We start from the raw sequence: 17549 nt of genomic DNA, 5'->3' as shown, positions 1-17549 counted from the left end.
TCCCGGACCTCAACCTGACTCCCCCTCACTCAATATCCTCATCCTCCTTGACCTCAGTGCTGCGCAGTGAACGCCTCAAATCCACCCTCGGAATCACCGGCACTGCGCTCTCCTGGTTCACATCCTACCTCTCCGACAGACATCATTGTATTTCCATAAACAACTCCAAATCCAACACAACCTCTGTCACCCACGGTGTCCCCCAGGGCTCAGTGCTTGGCCCTCTCCTGTTCATTATGTATATCCTCCCCCTCGGACAAATCCCTCGTCGCCATGGCCTTAGTTTCCACTTCTATGCAGACGACACACAGCTCTATCTCCCCTCCAAAACCATCACTGCTACCACCCTCTCCACCCTCACCACCTGTTTGACTGACATTAAGTCCTGGATGCAAGAAAACTTCTTAAAACTAAATTGCAACAAATCTGAAGTCCTCATTATCGGTACAGATGCCCTCCACAGCATGCTCCACTCACAATTTCTCCCTTAATATCGACGGCTGCATTGTCACCCCCTCCACCAAAGTCCGCAACCTTGGTGTCATCCTGGATCCCACCCTCTCCTTCCAATATATTTTATATTTGAAACCTGAACGATTAAGTACGGACCCCCAAGTGTGAAAGTTCAAAGACTATTTTGAAATAACTCCAAGACATATCATTATGACCGTCTTGATCCAAGGCTACTCATGTACAAGCGACGTTTGCACCTCATTGCTTATACGGAGATTAACCATTACATTGATAATAAACTGCTCAATAAAGTTCGGAAACTTAAAGTAATACTAGGTAACTTTTTCAACAAAACTAAAGTTAAATTGTATATCTTTTGTGAGTGGCAAAAGTTTCACAACACCCACTCCATGAATTTCACCCCCGAAAGCCTTTTATACATATATTTTCTATTGAACGGTGATATGCACCGGTTTCCTGTTTGGCCAGGAACTACCGCATCGGTTTCCTGTTTGGCCAGGAACTACCAGGCTAATAACAAAAGGGAAACTCACGCTGATTTTAAGAGATTGTATGATTTGAAGGTCGAAAAACAACAGAAAAATAAAACACAGCTCACGGTAACTAAAGCTCCACTGGCTAAGAGAAACGATCCACAGATCGTATAAAACAATTAAAAGAACGCTTTTTGAAACGCTTCCGTCTTCCGGTGAAAACAAATGGAATTCTGGGTAACAGAGGAATAGACAAACGGCCTGCAGTGATGGTAATGACCAGCAGAGGCTGCTAAAAATCGTTGCACTGTATAACTTTAACTTCGGTCAATTATATCTCCCCTTTAATAATACCAATTGGTATTGTGTTTTATATCATTTTTATTGTTGATTAGTCACCTTTACAACAAGGTATAGCTTGTAAGGATCGGGCATTCGTGGAATGAGCAACACAGCTAAACGTGTGGGTAGCGCCTCCAAAAAAAATGCCCAAATCACCCAATATGCTTCTGTTGGTAATCGCTCTTCTTTTGAGCAACCTGCCAGCACACACCTGCTGGCAGGGTGTGTGACTGTCACAGGTGTGTGACTGGCACCTGAACATGGGGTCTGCACCTTTGTTGAGTTTGTGTGGCAGCAACACTGCCACCATGGAAAGATGCCAATTTTGTCCCTTCAGGATAAGGCCTGTGCAATAGGGAAATGAAGCTGGTGTTCCGTTACGCAGATTACGCATTATTTGATGTCAGCCCTGGTACCATTTGCAGGCAGGTGTGTGCCAGTCACAGGTGTGTGACTGGCACCTGAGCATGGGGCCTGCAACTTGACATCTGTCTTTGGTACCGTTGTGCAAATCTTGCCTGTAAGTCTATGGTTCCTCAGTGTAGCAAGGGGTCTTGGGTTGTTGTCTTCCTTGTTGACTTCACCAGTCTCACAGAACTTGGTCCTAAGTTTGGAAATGGTACCAGGGCTGACACCAAATAATGCTGTCACTCTGCATAACGGAACACCAGCTTCACTTGCCATATTGCACGGGCCTTATCCTGAAGGGACAAACATGGCATCTTTCCATGTGGGCAGTGTTGCTGCTTGGAGCTTACACAAACTCAACAAAGTTGCAGAACCCATGTTCAGGTACCAGTCACTCACCTGTGAGGCAGTCACACACCTGTGACTACTGGCACACACCTCTCAGCAGGTGTGTGCTGGTAGGTTGCTCAAAACAAGAGCGATTACCAACAGAAGTATATTGGGTGATTTTGGCAATTTTGTTGGAGGCGCTACCCACACCTTCAGCTGTGTTGCTCATTCCACGAATGCCCGATCCTTACAAGCTGTACCTCGTTGTAAAGGTGACTAATCAACAATGAAAAAGATATAAAATACAATACCAATTGATATTATTAAAGGGGAGAAATAATTGACCGAAGTTAAGTTTCCGAAATTTTTTGAGCAGTTTAGTTAAATCAACAACATATGTTGCAAAACAATGTATGTATAGTAGAGATGCGCGGATGGGTTTTTTTGTCACCCAAATCCGCGTTAACAAGTTCATTATCCATCCGCCATCCACCCGCGGTACTTATATCATCCTATTTATAGATCCGCACCAACCGCACCAAATAATTGTTATTTTCCTGACGTTAGTTTTCTTATAAACAGTGTTACTCACCACTGTCGCGATGCAGTGACTGTATACAATCCACAACCATGGTAACAACAAGCGCACGTCTTCATTAAGTTACTTTCGCTTTCAACCACTTTGTTGCCATGTCAGCTTTTTATAAGCTTTTTATAAGCGACTTTTAATATAATAAACTTTATTTATATAGCACCTTTCATGACATAAATGCAGCTCAAAGTGCTTTACAGAAAAAGAAAGAAAAAGTGAAAACAAAACACAGAGCAAAAACAATGCTCTGTGTTGCGACTTTTGGGCTTGTTTGGCACTTGTTTTGGGCTTGTTTTCATAGACCTGGCTACTTATTTCTCTCGCGACCTGGCAACACTGGCTGCCTGGAAAGCAACATGTCGTGAGCGGCTATTTTGTGCCTGGTGTAAAATGACGTAATATTAAAATACTACAAACGCACACACGGTGAAATTTAGTGCTTTTTAAAAGCTATTATAGGCCTATAGATTGATATCATTAATTTAATTCCCGCATTATTTCACCCGCGGTTTATCCAATATGAATTAATAATTATATTTGATTGACCCAAATCCACCCAAACTGCGGTTAACTGCGGCAACCGCGGCTAAAACCGCGATCCGCGCATCTCTAATGTATAGCTAAATTAAGCATATTTTGGACTTTTATTTTTTGCTTTCTACATGGCTTACCAAGTGCTACGAAAGAAAAGGAGGCCTGGGCCTGATCTCACCTTGTTCACGGAGGGGAACCAGGCGGTACACCTTGTAAGGCTCAGGGATGTCCCGCTGCCACCGACCAGAGACCTCACTGAACTCTTTGCTTTTGTTAAGGGCACAACGCATTCGTGTCTTCCAGTTAGCTGCAGTGTCAGAACCAGAACCTTTCTTGTACTCTGCCCATGCCTGGAGGAGGAAGGAGGAAGGGAGGGGGGTCAGTCATGTTTCAAAAGGCTCCAAATACTACGGGACAGAAGCCCCAGGCAAAGCGTGCTCTACTGTCAATTGATCAAGAGAAGGACAGACGGGTGCAGACTCTCAGTGAACAGTCTATCCACAAGTTTCCTAGGGCGTTGTGGGCATCACTTCCTGTCGATTTCATTGGATATCATTGTATTTCATTGTATCAAATCGACAGGAAGTGATGCCCACAACGACCTAGGAAACTTGTGGATAGAAACAGTCCACACTCACAAGGTGGATTTTATTTGTTTTTTTTTAATTTACCACAGCAGCAGTCATGACAAACTGTTTTTGTGAGTGTGGACCGTTTCTTTTTTTTTTTAAAGATGAATTTATTGACAGTACAAAGTACATCCACATTCTAAAGGATATTGCAAAAGGCTCTCATATTTCTGTCCTCATACTTTGTATCATGTCCAGTGTTTTGTGTGTATTTATACAGGCGGGTAGCTCTGTGTGTGTGTGTGTGTGTGTGTGTGTGTGTGTGTGTGTGTGTGTGTGTGTGTGTGTGTGTGACATGATTCTTACAGTGCATTTGTGTTGAACCATCATCAGAACAACTTGATCCTTCTATGTAGTAACATCACCTGACCTACAGAACTTTACAGTAAATATATACAGTAGGCTACTACTGAATAGACCGATTGCTAAGCTCCACCCCTCAATGCCCTGCCACGCCTATGTTAGACATTCTGAGAGCTTTTTTCCCACTGACTTGAATGGGGATATCACAGATTTTACACATAAAAGTATCAACAATTTCTGGAGCCAGAACTCCAAAATGTCATCCTCATCTCGTCAACAAAGCCTACAGTATGCATGCCATTACTATTTCAACAAACAAAATACAGGCAAATGTTTTTCACTACCAAAAGAAAGATGGATCTATGGCAGTAGCCTGGCATGGCCACACTAATATCACTGCTAATCTGCCAAGGGCAAATTGTTTTTGCAATGGCAGATTCATCTGGAACTAGGCTACTATGGCATGGGTCTTCAATGTTTTTCAGGCCAAGGACCCCCTAGCTGAGAGAGACAGAGAGAGAGAGAGAGAGAGAGAGAGAGAGAGAGAGAGAGAGAGATAGATATGAAGCAGGGACCCCCCCCTGCATATTGTATAAAATTGTTCATAGATTTCATAGATAGCTTCATAGACTTGTTTGACAGCACTATCATCAGTGTATGTTGGATTCATGTTAATATAATTCATGTTAATTTTCAGACATTTCAACCCCTTCAGTGCTAATGAAATAAAAAAATTATTGCAAACTGTGCCAGCCAAAAATACATAGTTAAAAAAAAGTGCTCAGGAGCCGAGATACAGCCCTTTTCAGTAATAAGTTAAACAAGAAGTGAATGGAGCAGCAAATCTTCAAATGATGATATCTTGGGTTCTGAAAGTTTTTTTCAGTTTTCTTTTTTTACATATTTTTTCAAAAACACGTGAAACACGTCAATGGCACTCAATCCGTCAATACTTAGTAAACTTGACCTTTCACTCTGTACTTGGTCGGCTCTTTTCCCCTCTACACCAAACCTCTTTGCCAAAAATAGCCGATCTACAAGCTTGTAGATCTGCTATTTTTGGCTAAAGATCTCTTCAGAATTAAATAGGAATGCTACGGTTCAAGTTAATGAATGTAGTAACTCTGAGGACCCCCTAGGGGTCCCGGACCGCAAGTTGAAGAACCCTGATCTAAGGCATCCAATATCAATCAACGACATTAACTCCATCATCACCAGACAGGAGTGTTTTATAGACCCAACCTATAAGTAAAATGCAAACGATATTTTTCTTTCTTTCTTTCTAGCTAAGAGGAATCGGAGGAACCGGATCCAACATTGAGGAACCGGAATCGTTTCCATCACAATTGGAACTGTTTCATGAACCACAGGTTTATCACACCAGTGGTTCTAAAACTTAAAAATGTCAAGGACCGCCATAACTCTGAGAGTGTACAAATGGAATCAAATTTACCAAATGGACCTCTGTTTCATGTGTACACTCTCATCCAGTGCCACATGACGTCAAGTGGCCTGACACCCCGTGCGCCACATGACGTTTTTTGGAAAAACATGTTCAGAACCCAAGATATGATGATTTGAAGATTTGCTGCTCCATTCACTCTTTGTTTAACTTCTAACTTAAAAAGGCTGTATCTCGGCTCCTAAGCCCTTTTTTTTTACAATGAATTTTAGCTGTGGCACATCATTAAAGGGAACCGTTTAAGAATCAGACCGTTAACCCATTCAAACCGGGAACGCATCCCGTGTAACCACTTTATCCATATGTTATACTTTAGCTATTCAAAAATAGCAGATATACAAGCTCATAGCGCGGTTGTAGATCTGCTATTTTTGAATGATCTTCAACACTTGTACAAATATTTGACAATATATATATTTTTAAAGGGAACATTTTTGACTCAAATCTTTGCTTCTGGGGGGTCCCTGGAACAACATATTGTTATATACATAATATATATGTATTCAAAGATTTGACCAAAATGTTCCAATATTTTTCAAAAATAGCAGATCTACAGGCAGTTTTTTTTTTTTCTCCACGATTTCTTTTCACCGACTGCCAATTGCCTATGTAATCCTGGGTGCTACTCTCCCTCTGCCAGCCTAGGGAGAGGCCAGAACTGAGCTCATGCCTCCTTCAATGCATGAGGAGCTAGCAAGCCGGTTCTTATCACCTGACAGGGGGGAGTTTCCCTGGTTAGACGTAGCGGGTGGAAGGAACACGTCATTCCAACCAGTTCCTTTCCCCTCCATCAGGCACCCGGCTGACCAGGGTGAGGCGGTATAGAGACCAGGAATACTGCATGTTTTTAGTGAGGGTACCTATCCTAGGGGACACGGGGAAAACACTCCACACAGAAAGGCCCTTTCGCCAACCCCACCTAGGGTATGGGCACTGATGACGCGGAGGAGAGGAATAGCCAAAGTATAACATATGAATAAAATGACACAGATGCGTTCCTGGATTTAATGGGTTAAGAGGGAATCATTAAAGTCCCAAAGGATCCCAACTGCGTATTCGTACCTTGAAGAAGGCTGCGTCCTCGTCGCTGCGGAAGTCCTGCTTGCCAGCGTGTTTCCATGGGATACGGAACATGGTCTTGTTCTCATCGTCCCACACCAGGCCTGGATACTTCCCACTGTTGACCTGGAGTCACAAACATCACCACCATCAACACCGATACCAAAGATACAGTGTTTCCCCTATTATGCATTTAACCGTGGTGCACCACCACAGCTTAAATTTGAGCACCAGTTAACATTTTCTGTAAATCATTTTTATATTTATTTTTTACAATGGAAAATGGTTCCATCTTATATGTCTGTACTATTTGTGACATAATTTCATAACAATCATACACATAATTATTTTCCTAAATCTTGAGACAATTCATATTTAAACTAGACAGTTTAAATATGTATTGTCTCAAGATGTATGAAAATACTTATGTGTATTATACAATTATGTCACAAATAGTAAAGACACAAGATTCCATTGTAAAAAATAAATAATAATAAAGATAAATACATTTTGAGCACCAATTCCCCCCCCCTTTTTGCTACACTGCTACAACTTCATCCTAGGGGAAACACTGAGATAAGACAAACGGTTCAATTACACTAGTGGTTCTCAAACTTTTATGTGCCAAAGACCCCCAAATTGATAAATATTTGGCTGCAGACCCCCATCTGAAAAGGTTTTGTGGCCAAGGGCCCCCAGAAGAAAAGATTTGTGTAAAAAAATGTGTTAAAAAATAGTACAGGCTCGCAGCGTGGCACGAAGTGGAGTGCTGGGAGCATGTACATATGCTATTTTTTTTAATCGCCTACGCATAAATAGATAACGTGGTTAAAATGATCGTGATGCTGTATTGACACATTTTGCTGGGGACCCCCTGGTACTCCCCTTAAAGACCCCACTTTGAGAACCACCGAATTACACAATTTAACACACCAACAGTACTATACTCCTGACCATTGAAAATGCATTTTTGTATTTTATACATGAAATAACAAAATATATATCTTTACTGAAAAACTTGTTCTTTTCATTATTGTCAGGATGGTGGCACTGGTTGAGCCAAATTACTACTGTTCATTATTTTATTAACATCACTCAAAACTCACCTGTTCTACAATCCAGGAGCACAGTTTACGCGTGGAGCGGATCTTGGCGGACCCAGATGGCATGACTAAAAACATTACAAACAATGCATCGCATCATTAGCATCGTGAGGATATATATCTAAACATATATATCTAAACTTCCCAAAGGAAGTTTAGATATATTCAGTCCTGCACTCATTTCAGGCCCCTTGCCCAGACAGAAAGTCGTCCGTGTGCAGCTCGTGGAAAAGAGGAGATATTTGACTAATCACACGTTTTCTGGCAGAACTTTCAAATGGATATGAAACTAGAGGACAATATCTCACTCCAAGTCTTAGGAATTAATTATTGGGCGAGTACAGAAGAGTTTGACGCCGCGCAAATCGGGAGCTACAGCGCATCGGCCAGAGCGTTCTATGACTGTGTATTTGAAATACATGAAATGTATGTAAGATGACAGACATTCTAGGGCTAGATGTCTTACTGCTGTTGCTAGTATATTTACTCGTTGTAAAGTGTTTGTGATCACATTAATTATAGCAACTAGCAATTAGATTCATGTTCCATCTTAAATGAGGAGTCAATAATAAGATATAACAAATGGATTAAACACAACATTGATTTGTTCATTTTAAATGATAGATGAAACATAGCCGTGGTCCAGAGCGTTAGATCAGTTCTCTCGAACGCCCTGCCAGACACTGGGCTCTGCGCTTGTACAAGGAATTCCACTGCCCTGCGAGGGCTCCAACAGTAGTGAAAATAAACAAAACCATTTCGCTACACACCTAAACAATGGCTGTTTTGTGTTGTTGAAAGTCTGTTCTCGGAGGTGGGAAGCCTCTCAGCACCCCATCTTCTCTGTATAATACACTTTTTGGCCAGAAAAGAAAATATTTCACCGGGAGGAAAATAATATTTTGGTTGCTCCACAGTGCCCTCTACAGATCTGGCCAATGGAATGTTTCTATTGACCAGATTTTTTCCTTCCGGTGAAATATTTTCTTTTCTGGCCAAAAAGTGTATTATACAGAGAAGGTGGGGTGCTGAGAGGCTTCCCACCTCCGAGAACAGACTTTCAACAACACAAAACAGCCATTGTTTAGGTGTGTTATGTAGCGAAATGGTTTTGTTTATTTTCACTACTGTTGGAGCCCTCGCAGGGCAGTGGAATTCCTTGTGCAAGCGCAGAGCTTAGCGCCTGGCAGGGCGTTAGAGAAACTCACTAACGCTCTGGACCAGAGCTATAACCCATCATGAATGAGTTGATCTTTACCTGCTGTTTCAGTGGTTGAGCTGCTAACAAACGTCCTCCTGCTGCTTAACGACGACACTGTTTAGAAACGACACGTTTGACTTTTCTTTGTATTTAACTTTTATATAAATCTATGGTATTTTAAAGTGTCAACAACAGTCAGTCAACACACCATGTTGTTTTCACTACTGCATTGTGGGTATGTTCTTCTTCTGACGACCACTTTGTCTAAACGCCAGTTGGTGTATTGCTGCCCCCTGCTGTTGGTCTCGGGTACTGTCCATTGTTTATATACAGTAACATTACTATGTGACCTTCCAGAACTGTAGACAAGAGAACATCCATCTAGGAGTAAAGCAGTTCATCCAACTAATCAATTCAAATTATTAAAAAAAATATAATTGTTAATAATTAATTTGATAAATTAACCGATTAATAATCAAAACCAAAAATATTGAAAATGGCAGATCTACAAGCTCTCGACACGTCACAGTGCGATCCGTTTTGAGCTTGTAGTTCAGCTATTTTCACATGTCTTACACACAGACATAGGACTGATGCTGTCAATCAATTTGTTGAGAAGTAAAAACATATTAAGAAAACAACAGCTCCTAATTATTTGATTAATCAGAAAAGTAATCTATAGATGAGTTGCTTAGAAAGTCATGGATAGTTGCAGCCCTACATCCATCACAGCTTTCATCAGTGCACATTGATGCTGCACAGGTCTGATCACGTCTCATAGAAATGCAGGATACAACATAAACATATACCATGTTACAGGATGCAACACATACCTTGTATTAAACATGTTATTACCCATATCATTTTCTACAGTATGTAACTATATCAATATGTCTATAATAAATTCAGACTGTATGGTATATTCAGACTGTGACTTAGTAAGATTATCACAATTATTTCAAAGCAATGAGTTTGGTTATTGTACCAGAATGTTCTGGGAAACAGGAAACAGTTCAGTAAGATTAATTGATTGTAATGGATGGATTGCACTGGGTCAGGCTGACCTAAAATGGTGATCATATTATTGTGTGCCAAGATCTAGGGCAACAAGAAGGTATAAAAACACACCCAAAATCCTATTTCATCAGTCCTGTCTGTTGGTATATAGAGCACCGAGTCTGACGTAATTTACACATCCTAGGTTTGTCTACCTGGTTCGCGGTTTTCCACCCCATTCTGAATCCCCATAGACGTATTTAATATCGCGTGAAATAAGAACTGTGTTCCAAAAATAAACAAATGACCCTGGCGGTTTTACTCTTATGGATATAAAGCATCAACTGACGGTGAGAAAACTATAATGTTACTTCCGCCGAATTAGTTACATTTTCGCCAGAAACAGACGTATCAAATATAAGTGACTGACTATCATAAACGATACAGAACCTCCTCCCTGACAAAATCGCAGAGACAGTTTGTTTATTTTTGGACCACAATTCTTAATTGAGACGATTCTATGATGACCCAATGTTATTCTCCATAGAGAAATTACTTTACGAACCTGGGGATGAACGAGTGACGTCAGGACTTCTGTACTCTATTAACAAATGTTATATAGTTTCACAAAACATCTATACTGATATACAAACTTGGACACATCAGTGTTGTTTCCTGAGTCACTGGGTGTTTCGGGTCTTGCAAGTTGCAACAAGCACCCTCCTCCAGAAGTCCCGAGTTCGACCGAGGCTGATCAGACACCGGCCTTGTCCAAGTGGCATGCTACTGCCCCCACTGTCTTTTGGGGGCTTAGGGTAGCAGGTGAGCTGTTGGCGACACTAGGAGGCTCTGGGCACTGTGGGTTGCCTCCGGGCCTGGCTCCTCCTGCGTCTGACCAGAAGTGACTTCCGTGTGTTGTGTTGTCGTTGCCGCTTTCAAACATCTCATTCTGCCTTGATGGATTTTTAAACCCTCTTGAATGTTGCAGGTTTTACCTCAGTATGTAGCTTGCTTTGGGTTCTTCCCCTCAGAAGAAGTGGTTAGGGCTGCCAACCCTCTCCACCCCAGGTTGCCGTCTCTCCGGCCGTCCTCTGTCTTTCCAGATGTCACCACACTCTTCGTGGTCGTCACCCACTGGTATTTCAGTTAAAAAAAAACATCTACTGATGCACAAACTTGGACACATCAGTGTTGTTTCCTGGAGTCACTGGTCAACAGTATACTTCTAGAGATGCATACAGTTGTTCCTTCCTGTTTAGTCTTTTTTATTTTTTACTTTTTTTTTAATTCTTAAGTCTTTCTCTATTTTAACTCTTCCTGTAACTGTAGATGTTGAGAGCTTGTACAAAAATCATCTCACCCACTCTTTTACATCTGTAATCATGTGATGTGACACTAAAGTAGAATTGTACCTGCAGACTAAATTCTTCCACACATCCCAAATAATAATGTTAAGGAGATCATAGCTTATATTTCACTTTCCTGATAATAATCCATTAGGCTTATAGCGTAGTAATAAAACATCTTGCACCTAGAGAGTGTGTGTGTGTGTGTGTGTGTGTGTGTGTGTGTGTGTGTGTGTGTGTGTGTGTGTGTGTGTGTGCGCGCTATAGGGCTTTGCCACAGGCTTTAATTTGCTATCACATCACACCCTTAATCATGTAATATGACTTAATAGTGATCATAGTCATTACATTAGGTGTAAATATTTGTCATAAATCATAAAAAATACATCCCTCAGTTAACCAGCATATAATTAAAATAATTGAAATGGTTTGATTGATTGATTGACATACTTGACAGACCTTAATGTCCACTCCATATTATATCATGTACAGTATACCATATTACTGTATATCATGTACAGTATACATCTGCTGCTCTGCTCACACACCTTTATATCTTACCCCAGGTACTATGTGTAAATATGTAGATCATTTGTTTGTCTTTGATTGATCTCTCTCCCCCCTTGCTCCCCTTCTTCTTCTTCCCTTTCATTTTATCTATGGAAATAAAAACAACAGAACTTGCACACTATCTAATTTCACCCACTTTTTTATTTCTGTAGTGTAAACCTGTTATGTGACAATAAAGCTGATAATGATTCAGATTCACATCACAATTTAATAATGTAATACAACTTAATAATGATCATAGCTATTTAATTAAGTGTAACAATTACTGTCATAATTCATAAAACATACATGCAAAGTATTTTAGCCTTAGTTAACTGATATTAAATAAGAAAGAAATTGTAATGGTGCCCCATTCATTGAGCATGTAATAGCACACAGCACAATGACATCGAATCATGATATAAATACTTACATTCTGGAAAAACAGTCCTAGATTATACGATCAATATGGTTTACATGGTAGTAGTATTTTATTTTGATCTTAGCAGGATACATTCAATATATTCAACATATCATCATATCATATCATGTATGATTAAGACCAAAAAGGAGAAGGCTGAAGCCAATGGCTTATTTTGCCTATCCTTTTTCACACAAAACAAATTGACGTAAAGGAAAAAAAAAAAAACAGACAAAAAACAGACAAAAGAGAAGATTAACACAACAGAGAAAAAAACAAGACAAACGTGATCACAACGACCAAAAGACAAGACTTAAAGAATTCTTGAATTATCATATTACAATATCCATATATAATACTATAATAATCAATTTGAATAATACTTTATAATACATACTTAGTATGTAATTACGATATAATTTATAAGATAATCTAGCAAAGCTAACATTCCTTCAAGTATTTATAATTTACATTAATGTTCTATATTTATCTATTATTTTAGATTTATATATTCTTTTAAATTTATTTATGGAACTACATTTTTTTAATTCATCGTCCAAACCGTTCCAAAGATTTACCCCTCTGACACTAATGCATCTACCTTTTTTATTGGTTCTTGCCTTAGTCCCCTTAAAGATACCAAATCCCCTTAGGTTATACCTACTCTCTCTTGGCTCAAACAGCTCCTGGATACATCGCGGAAGCAGATGGTTATGTGCTTTGAACATTATGGCTGCAGTGTTAAGGTCAACAAGATCATGTAATTTTAGGGTGTTTGAATGAATAAAAAGTGAATTTGTAGGTGTGTAGTAATCAGGTGTAGGTGTGTGGTCATTTACATTATAAATAAATCACACCACAATCATTTGGAATACCTTTAAGTAAAAGAAGAAAAAAAGTAAGTTACCGTTAACACTAAACTGATTGTAGTATTTGTTTTAAAATTAGAAAAACAAAAGAGATGGAGAATGACTCCACAAGATAAGTCCTAATAGACACTTCTACTGACAGGAGCATTATAAATCTACATGATATTTTTGCTTGTCTATCCAACTCCCTGACAACCTACAGCTGTTTAATTTGATCCTCCCAGTGAGCTGATTTATAGTGGAATCTTTTTTTCCTCCCCCTTGGTGTGAATGAACCGATATCTTTTCAGAGCACTTACCTGACTGAAACTCCAGCGTGGACACACTGGTGTGTCTTCAGTTGCCGTGATTCGCGGAAACTCTTGTCACAATGTTTACAGTGGAAAGGTTTTTCTCCAGTGTGGATACGAACATGTGTCTTCAGATGACTTGACTGAAAGAAACTCTTGTAACAATGTTTACAATGGAAGGGTTTTTCGCCAGTGTGGATACGCTGGTGTTTCGTCAGATTACCTGAATCAGTGAAACTCTTGTCACAATGTTTACAGTAGAAAGGTTTTTCTCCACTGTGGACACGCTGGTGTTTCTTCAGATGACTTGACTGACAGAAACTCTTGTCACAATGTTTACAATGGAAAGGTTTTTCTCCAGTGTGGATACGCTGGTGTTTCTTCAGATGACTTGACTGACAGAAACTCTTGTCACAATTTTTACAGTAGAAAGGCTTTTCTCCAGTGTGGATACGCTGGTGTTTCTTCAGATGACTTGACTGACAGAAACTCTTGTCACAATGTTTACAATGGAAAGGTTTTTCTCCAGTGTGGACACGCTGGTGTTTCTTTAGGTCACCTGCACAACCGAAACCTGTGTTACAAAGCTTACAGTGGAAAGGTTTTTCTCCAGTGTGAACACGCTGGTGTGCATTCAGGTCACCTGACTGACTGAAACTCTTATCACACTGTTTACAGTGGAAAGGTTTTTCTCCAGTGTGGACACGCTGGTGTTTCTTCAGGTTAAATGAACGGCTGAAACTCTTGTTACACAGTTTACAGTCGAAACATTTCTCTCCAGTGTGGACACCTCCACTTGTCTCCCCCCAATCATCACTGTCTTCAGTGACTTCAGTGTCAGATTCAACTTCAACTTCAACTTCAGAGCAGTGTGAAGAGATGTGTTCATCATCAACTTTACTTTTCACTGCTAGTAATGTCAACATTGATCCATCAGGCTCCTCTGGTATTTGAAGTATCTCCTCCTGTTCCTCTTTAATGTGTGGAGGCTCTGGTTCCTCCTGGAGTAGATTGGGTCTCCTCTTCTGTTCAGGAGAAACCTCCTCTTTACACACAACCATGTGCAGGGTGGCTAGGGGCAGAAACATAACATGATAGTGAACACCTAAAATATATATATATTGTTCTATCTTCCATGTAAATAGCTATTACCTACTAAGACTGACAAAACAGTTACTAAATAAGTACAGGTTGTTACAGGTGGTTCTGGAAACTCTAAAGCAGAATCGAAAGTGTTAGCAAGATTATAGCAAAATACATATTTTAAAAAGGAACCAATATATTTAGTTATATTACCCAACAAATAAATTACAGTGATAGAACAAATATTTAATTTGAATCATTAAAGCTTTTTGTGTTTTCCTTTTAGCCTAAATGTTTTACTGTACCTCCATGCTGTTTACCTTGTTTGACTGATAAAGTATTAAATCAATCAATCAATCAATATGTGAGCTCTGATTTGGGAGTAAGTGAGGCTGTAGGCCAAGCTATACAACTGGATTTGTCTGCATGTACAGTATGTATGTATGTCACCACCAAAGTAGACCAATCATAGCTCATGCCACTAAGTGCATGACATTATGAAACAGAAGCACCTCCAAACACAAAAGCTTGACATGTCTGGTGAAAGTTAATGGGTCGTAGTTTAAAATGCATGTACACTTATTTTCATGACCAGGCCCTGTACAGTATGTCTAGAAATGAGTCTGTGAATTTGTCTGTGTGTCTGGGGCTAATTTCACAAACCACTGTACCGATCAGCGCCACATTTCTTGTGCATGCTGCCAATAGGTCAAGCAAGTTTTTTTCCACATCTAATAGAATGCGCTGCAAGTCATGGTCATTATATTATTCTTTTTTTTTTTACAGATTATTAAAGTGCAGAGTGTGTAAGCTTTCAAATGACGTGCCATGCATGAAATCATATCAGGTATGTCAGGCTTTCATGTACTTCTGTTTCATGATGTCATGCACTTAGCGGCTTGAGCTGTGTGACAGACAAACACGGCCACTCTGTAGAAAAATTTACAATTTGTTGCAGTTTTTCTTTTGTATTGCATTTGTGAAAAAGAGGACGTGCTTTTGGATATTGTAATGAGAATAAAACAAAAAAGGAATATTGAGTGATATTTAATGATGGCTATGAATATCCGGATATTATCATTGTCATTATATTTTTTTGCCAAGATTCTCGTATAGTGACCATACGTACTGAGCTGTGGATGGTCTTCAGGTTCCTCCTGTTTAATAGAAATGTCCCTGGCTGAGTCTGGAGTCACCTGCAGTCTGGACTCCACACACTGGTCTGAAATGAAGCAATTGAATAAGGACTTTAATAACTGGAGACCTAGTAATATTTGCAGACGCTAAAGGCAAAATGCCCTAAGCCCAACTCTCCAACATATTAATTTTGCAATCGTGCAAAGATTATAGGATTCATATTAGGGAATCATGCTTAACTTAACTCATTCTGTTTCAAGTAAATAAATAATGGCCAATAGTGCGATCTCTCATTATTCTTACCTTTTCAAGTAGTCACAGAATATTTATCTCCGGTACGATCAATCCCCGATCGTTTCTAAATAGCATGTCTGGCCAAACATTCAGAGGAAAACAAGGGAGGGAGGCAAGGGAGGCAAGATACAGACGTTTTCCCAAATCGAATAACAAGGAAGCGAATGGTGACTGAGATTTTGCGATCACATGATCTCTGTTTCTTTGTGTGCCTGAGAGTGAAATGGTAGATCACAGGTTGGGGAACAGCGCCATCTAACGAAAACACTGAAAACACTGTTTGGACGTGTTACACGTCATTGGCACTCTGGGCTTCGGAAAAAATGGACGTGTTACACATCAATAGCACTGAATGAGTTAAGACTACACATGGAAATGTGTCAAAAGATGGACTCTTTTGACACTCTTTGCGATGCAAATAATGGCCTTAAGTGAATAAGGATAAAGTAGCCAATCTGTTATTCATGTTCCTGCAATCATGCACAGACAGAGTGATTACTATAGGGCCGTACAGACTTTGATGTGTCATGAGTTGTAGAAATGGTTTCATGTAAAACAGACGAAGCACATGGTGCAAAGAAGTGTAGTTAAAACACTGAGTTGTGACCCAAAATACATCCCCATGTTACAACTAATGTTCACAAGTAGGGATGGGATCACATAATCAGCCTTTATTTGACCTCTGTGAGAGCAGTGATCAAAGTAGGACTGCTCAATTAATCAATGTTTTTTTAGTTTTAGTTCTTTGGCTTCTTACAATTATGAAAAAAGCACCCATTCTTTTATGGACCCGACAAACCTAAAATGCTGTTCTAACACAGTATAGGCGAGATGTCAGCTATAGTCCATATGAAATATGAAATCTAGTCTAGCTGTAGCAGCCTACAATAAGAGACAAGAAGAGACATTCACTTCGATGAATAAGGAATCCATGATCACACATGCCACGGTGCACTTTGATTCCACAGAGGTTTGATGTGCTTTGTGCGTGCGCTCTCTGCTCTCACCTTAACTGACGGAGGAACAACTTTGTTCCCATAGCCTATATTGAGCTGCAGTAATCTGATCCCTGGTCAGTCAGTCTATCATAGCAGCACTTGATTCTTGCAGCCCGAGCCCCACGGGCATCTGCTTCTTTCACACCCACAGGCAGAATACAAAGAACAACGATTTGTTGTGTATTAGCTCGTCTGGCACCTAGTTGATCGATGAGAGAGCAACGTAGCACACGTAGCCAGTAACAGAACGGTAATTGCGGCGAGAGGCAACGATGCAGTCAATGCACAACAACAATTGCGCAACACAATGGGAACCAGCACCAGTGGGGAAAACAAATACAAATAAATAGACCAGCGGTCGGCGAGATCGACAAGTCGATTGCTAAATAGTCAAAATAAATAAATCTTCCGGTGCTTATGGTGTGTGCACCGCAAAACACAACCAATTTGTTTAATCAATGGGATATTATCATGATATATTTTGTCATGATTATTGCATAGTAAGAAATATATATTGCGACAGCTCTACAATAAAACAGAAACAATGAAAGAAAGAGAGAGAACATTAAACGTACTGAGGTGTGGGTGGTCTTCACGTTCCTGTTTAATAGAAATGTCCCTGGCTGAGTCTGGAGCGTTCATCTTCACCTGCAGTC

The 17549-nt window shown here is 40.0% G+C and overlaps 2 protein-coding genes across 3 annotated transcripts in view; both read right to left on the bottom strand.

Moving 5' to 3' along the window:
• LOC308090567 (uncharacterized protein) overlaps nt 1-17549 on the bottom strand; it is a 52276-nt gene that overhangs the window by 13551 nt on the left and 21176 nt on the right. Inside the window, exons 1-4 of one of the 2 annotated variants that reach the window (XM_080435792.1) lie at nt 8968-9123; nt 7713-7777; nt 6610-6732; nt 3332-3503 (exon numbers count right to left, since the gene is read on the bottom strand). In XM_080435792.1, the coding sequence (XP_080291918.1) occupies nt 3332-3503; nt 6610-6732; nt 7713-7775 (358 nt within the window). In that variant the 5' untranslated portion in view covers nt 7776-7777; nt 8968-9123. Of the gene's footprint in view, nt 1-3331; nt 3504-6609; nt 6733-7712; nt 7778-8967; nt 9124-17549 lie in introns of those variants that run through there. The other variant, XM_080435793.1, reaches the window with a different exon arrangement.
• LOC308089985 (uncharacterized protein) lies at nt 12963-14510 on the bottom strand. The gene is made up of 2 exons (XM_080434986.1): nt 13396-14510; nt 12963-13336 (listed from the first exon to the last, which is right to left on the bottom strand). The coding sequence occupies exons 1-2, from the start codon at nt 14467-14469 to the stop codon at nt 13325-13327; spliced, it is 1086 nt and encodes a 361-aa protein (XP_080291112.1). The 5' UTR covers nt 14470-14510; the 3' UTR covers nt 12963-13324.

The sequence above is a fragment of the Gymnoscopelus braueri genome (genome assembly GCF_963280865.1).
Source record: "Gymnoscopelus braueri genome assembly, chromosome: 8".
In the NCBI taxonomy this organism is placed as follows: Eukaryota; Metazoa; Chordata; class Actinopteri; order Myctophiformes; family Myctophidae; genus Gymnoscopelus; species Gymnoscopelus braueri.
This window is presented reverse-complemented; position numbering and strand designations above follow the sequence as displayed.

What these genes read in the sequence shown, in the direction of transcription:
- LOC308089985 (XM_080434986.1), bottom strand. Translation starts at nt 14,469, where the DNA reads ATGTTTCTGCCCCTAGCCACCCTGCACATGGTTGTGTGTAAAGAGGAG.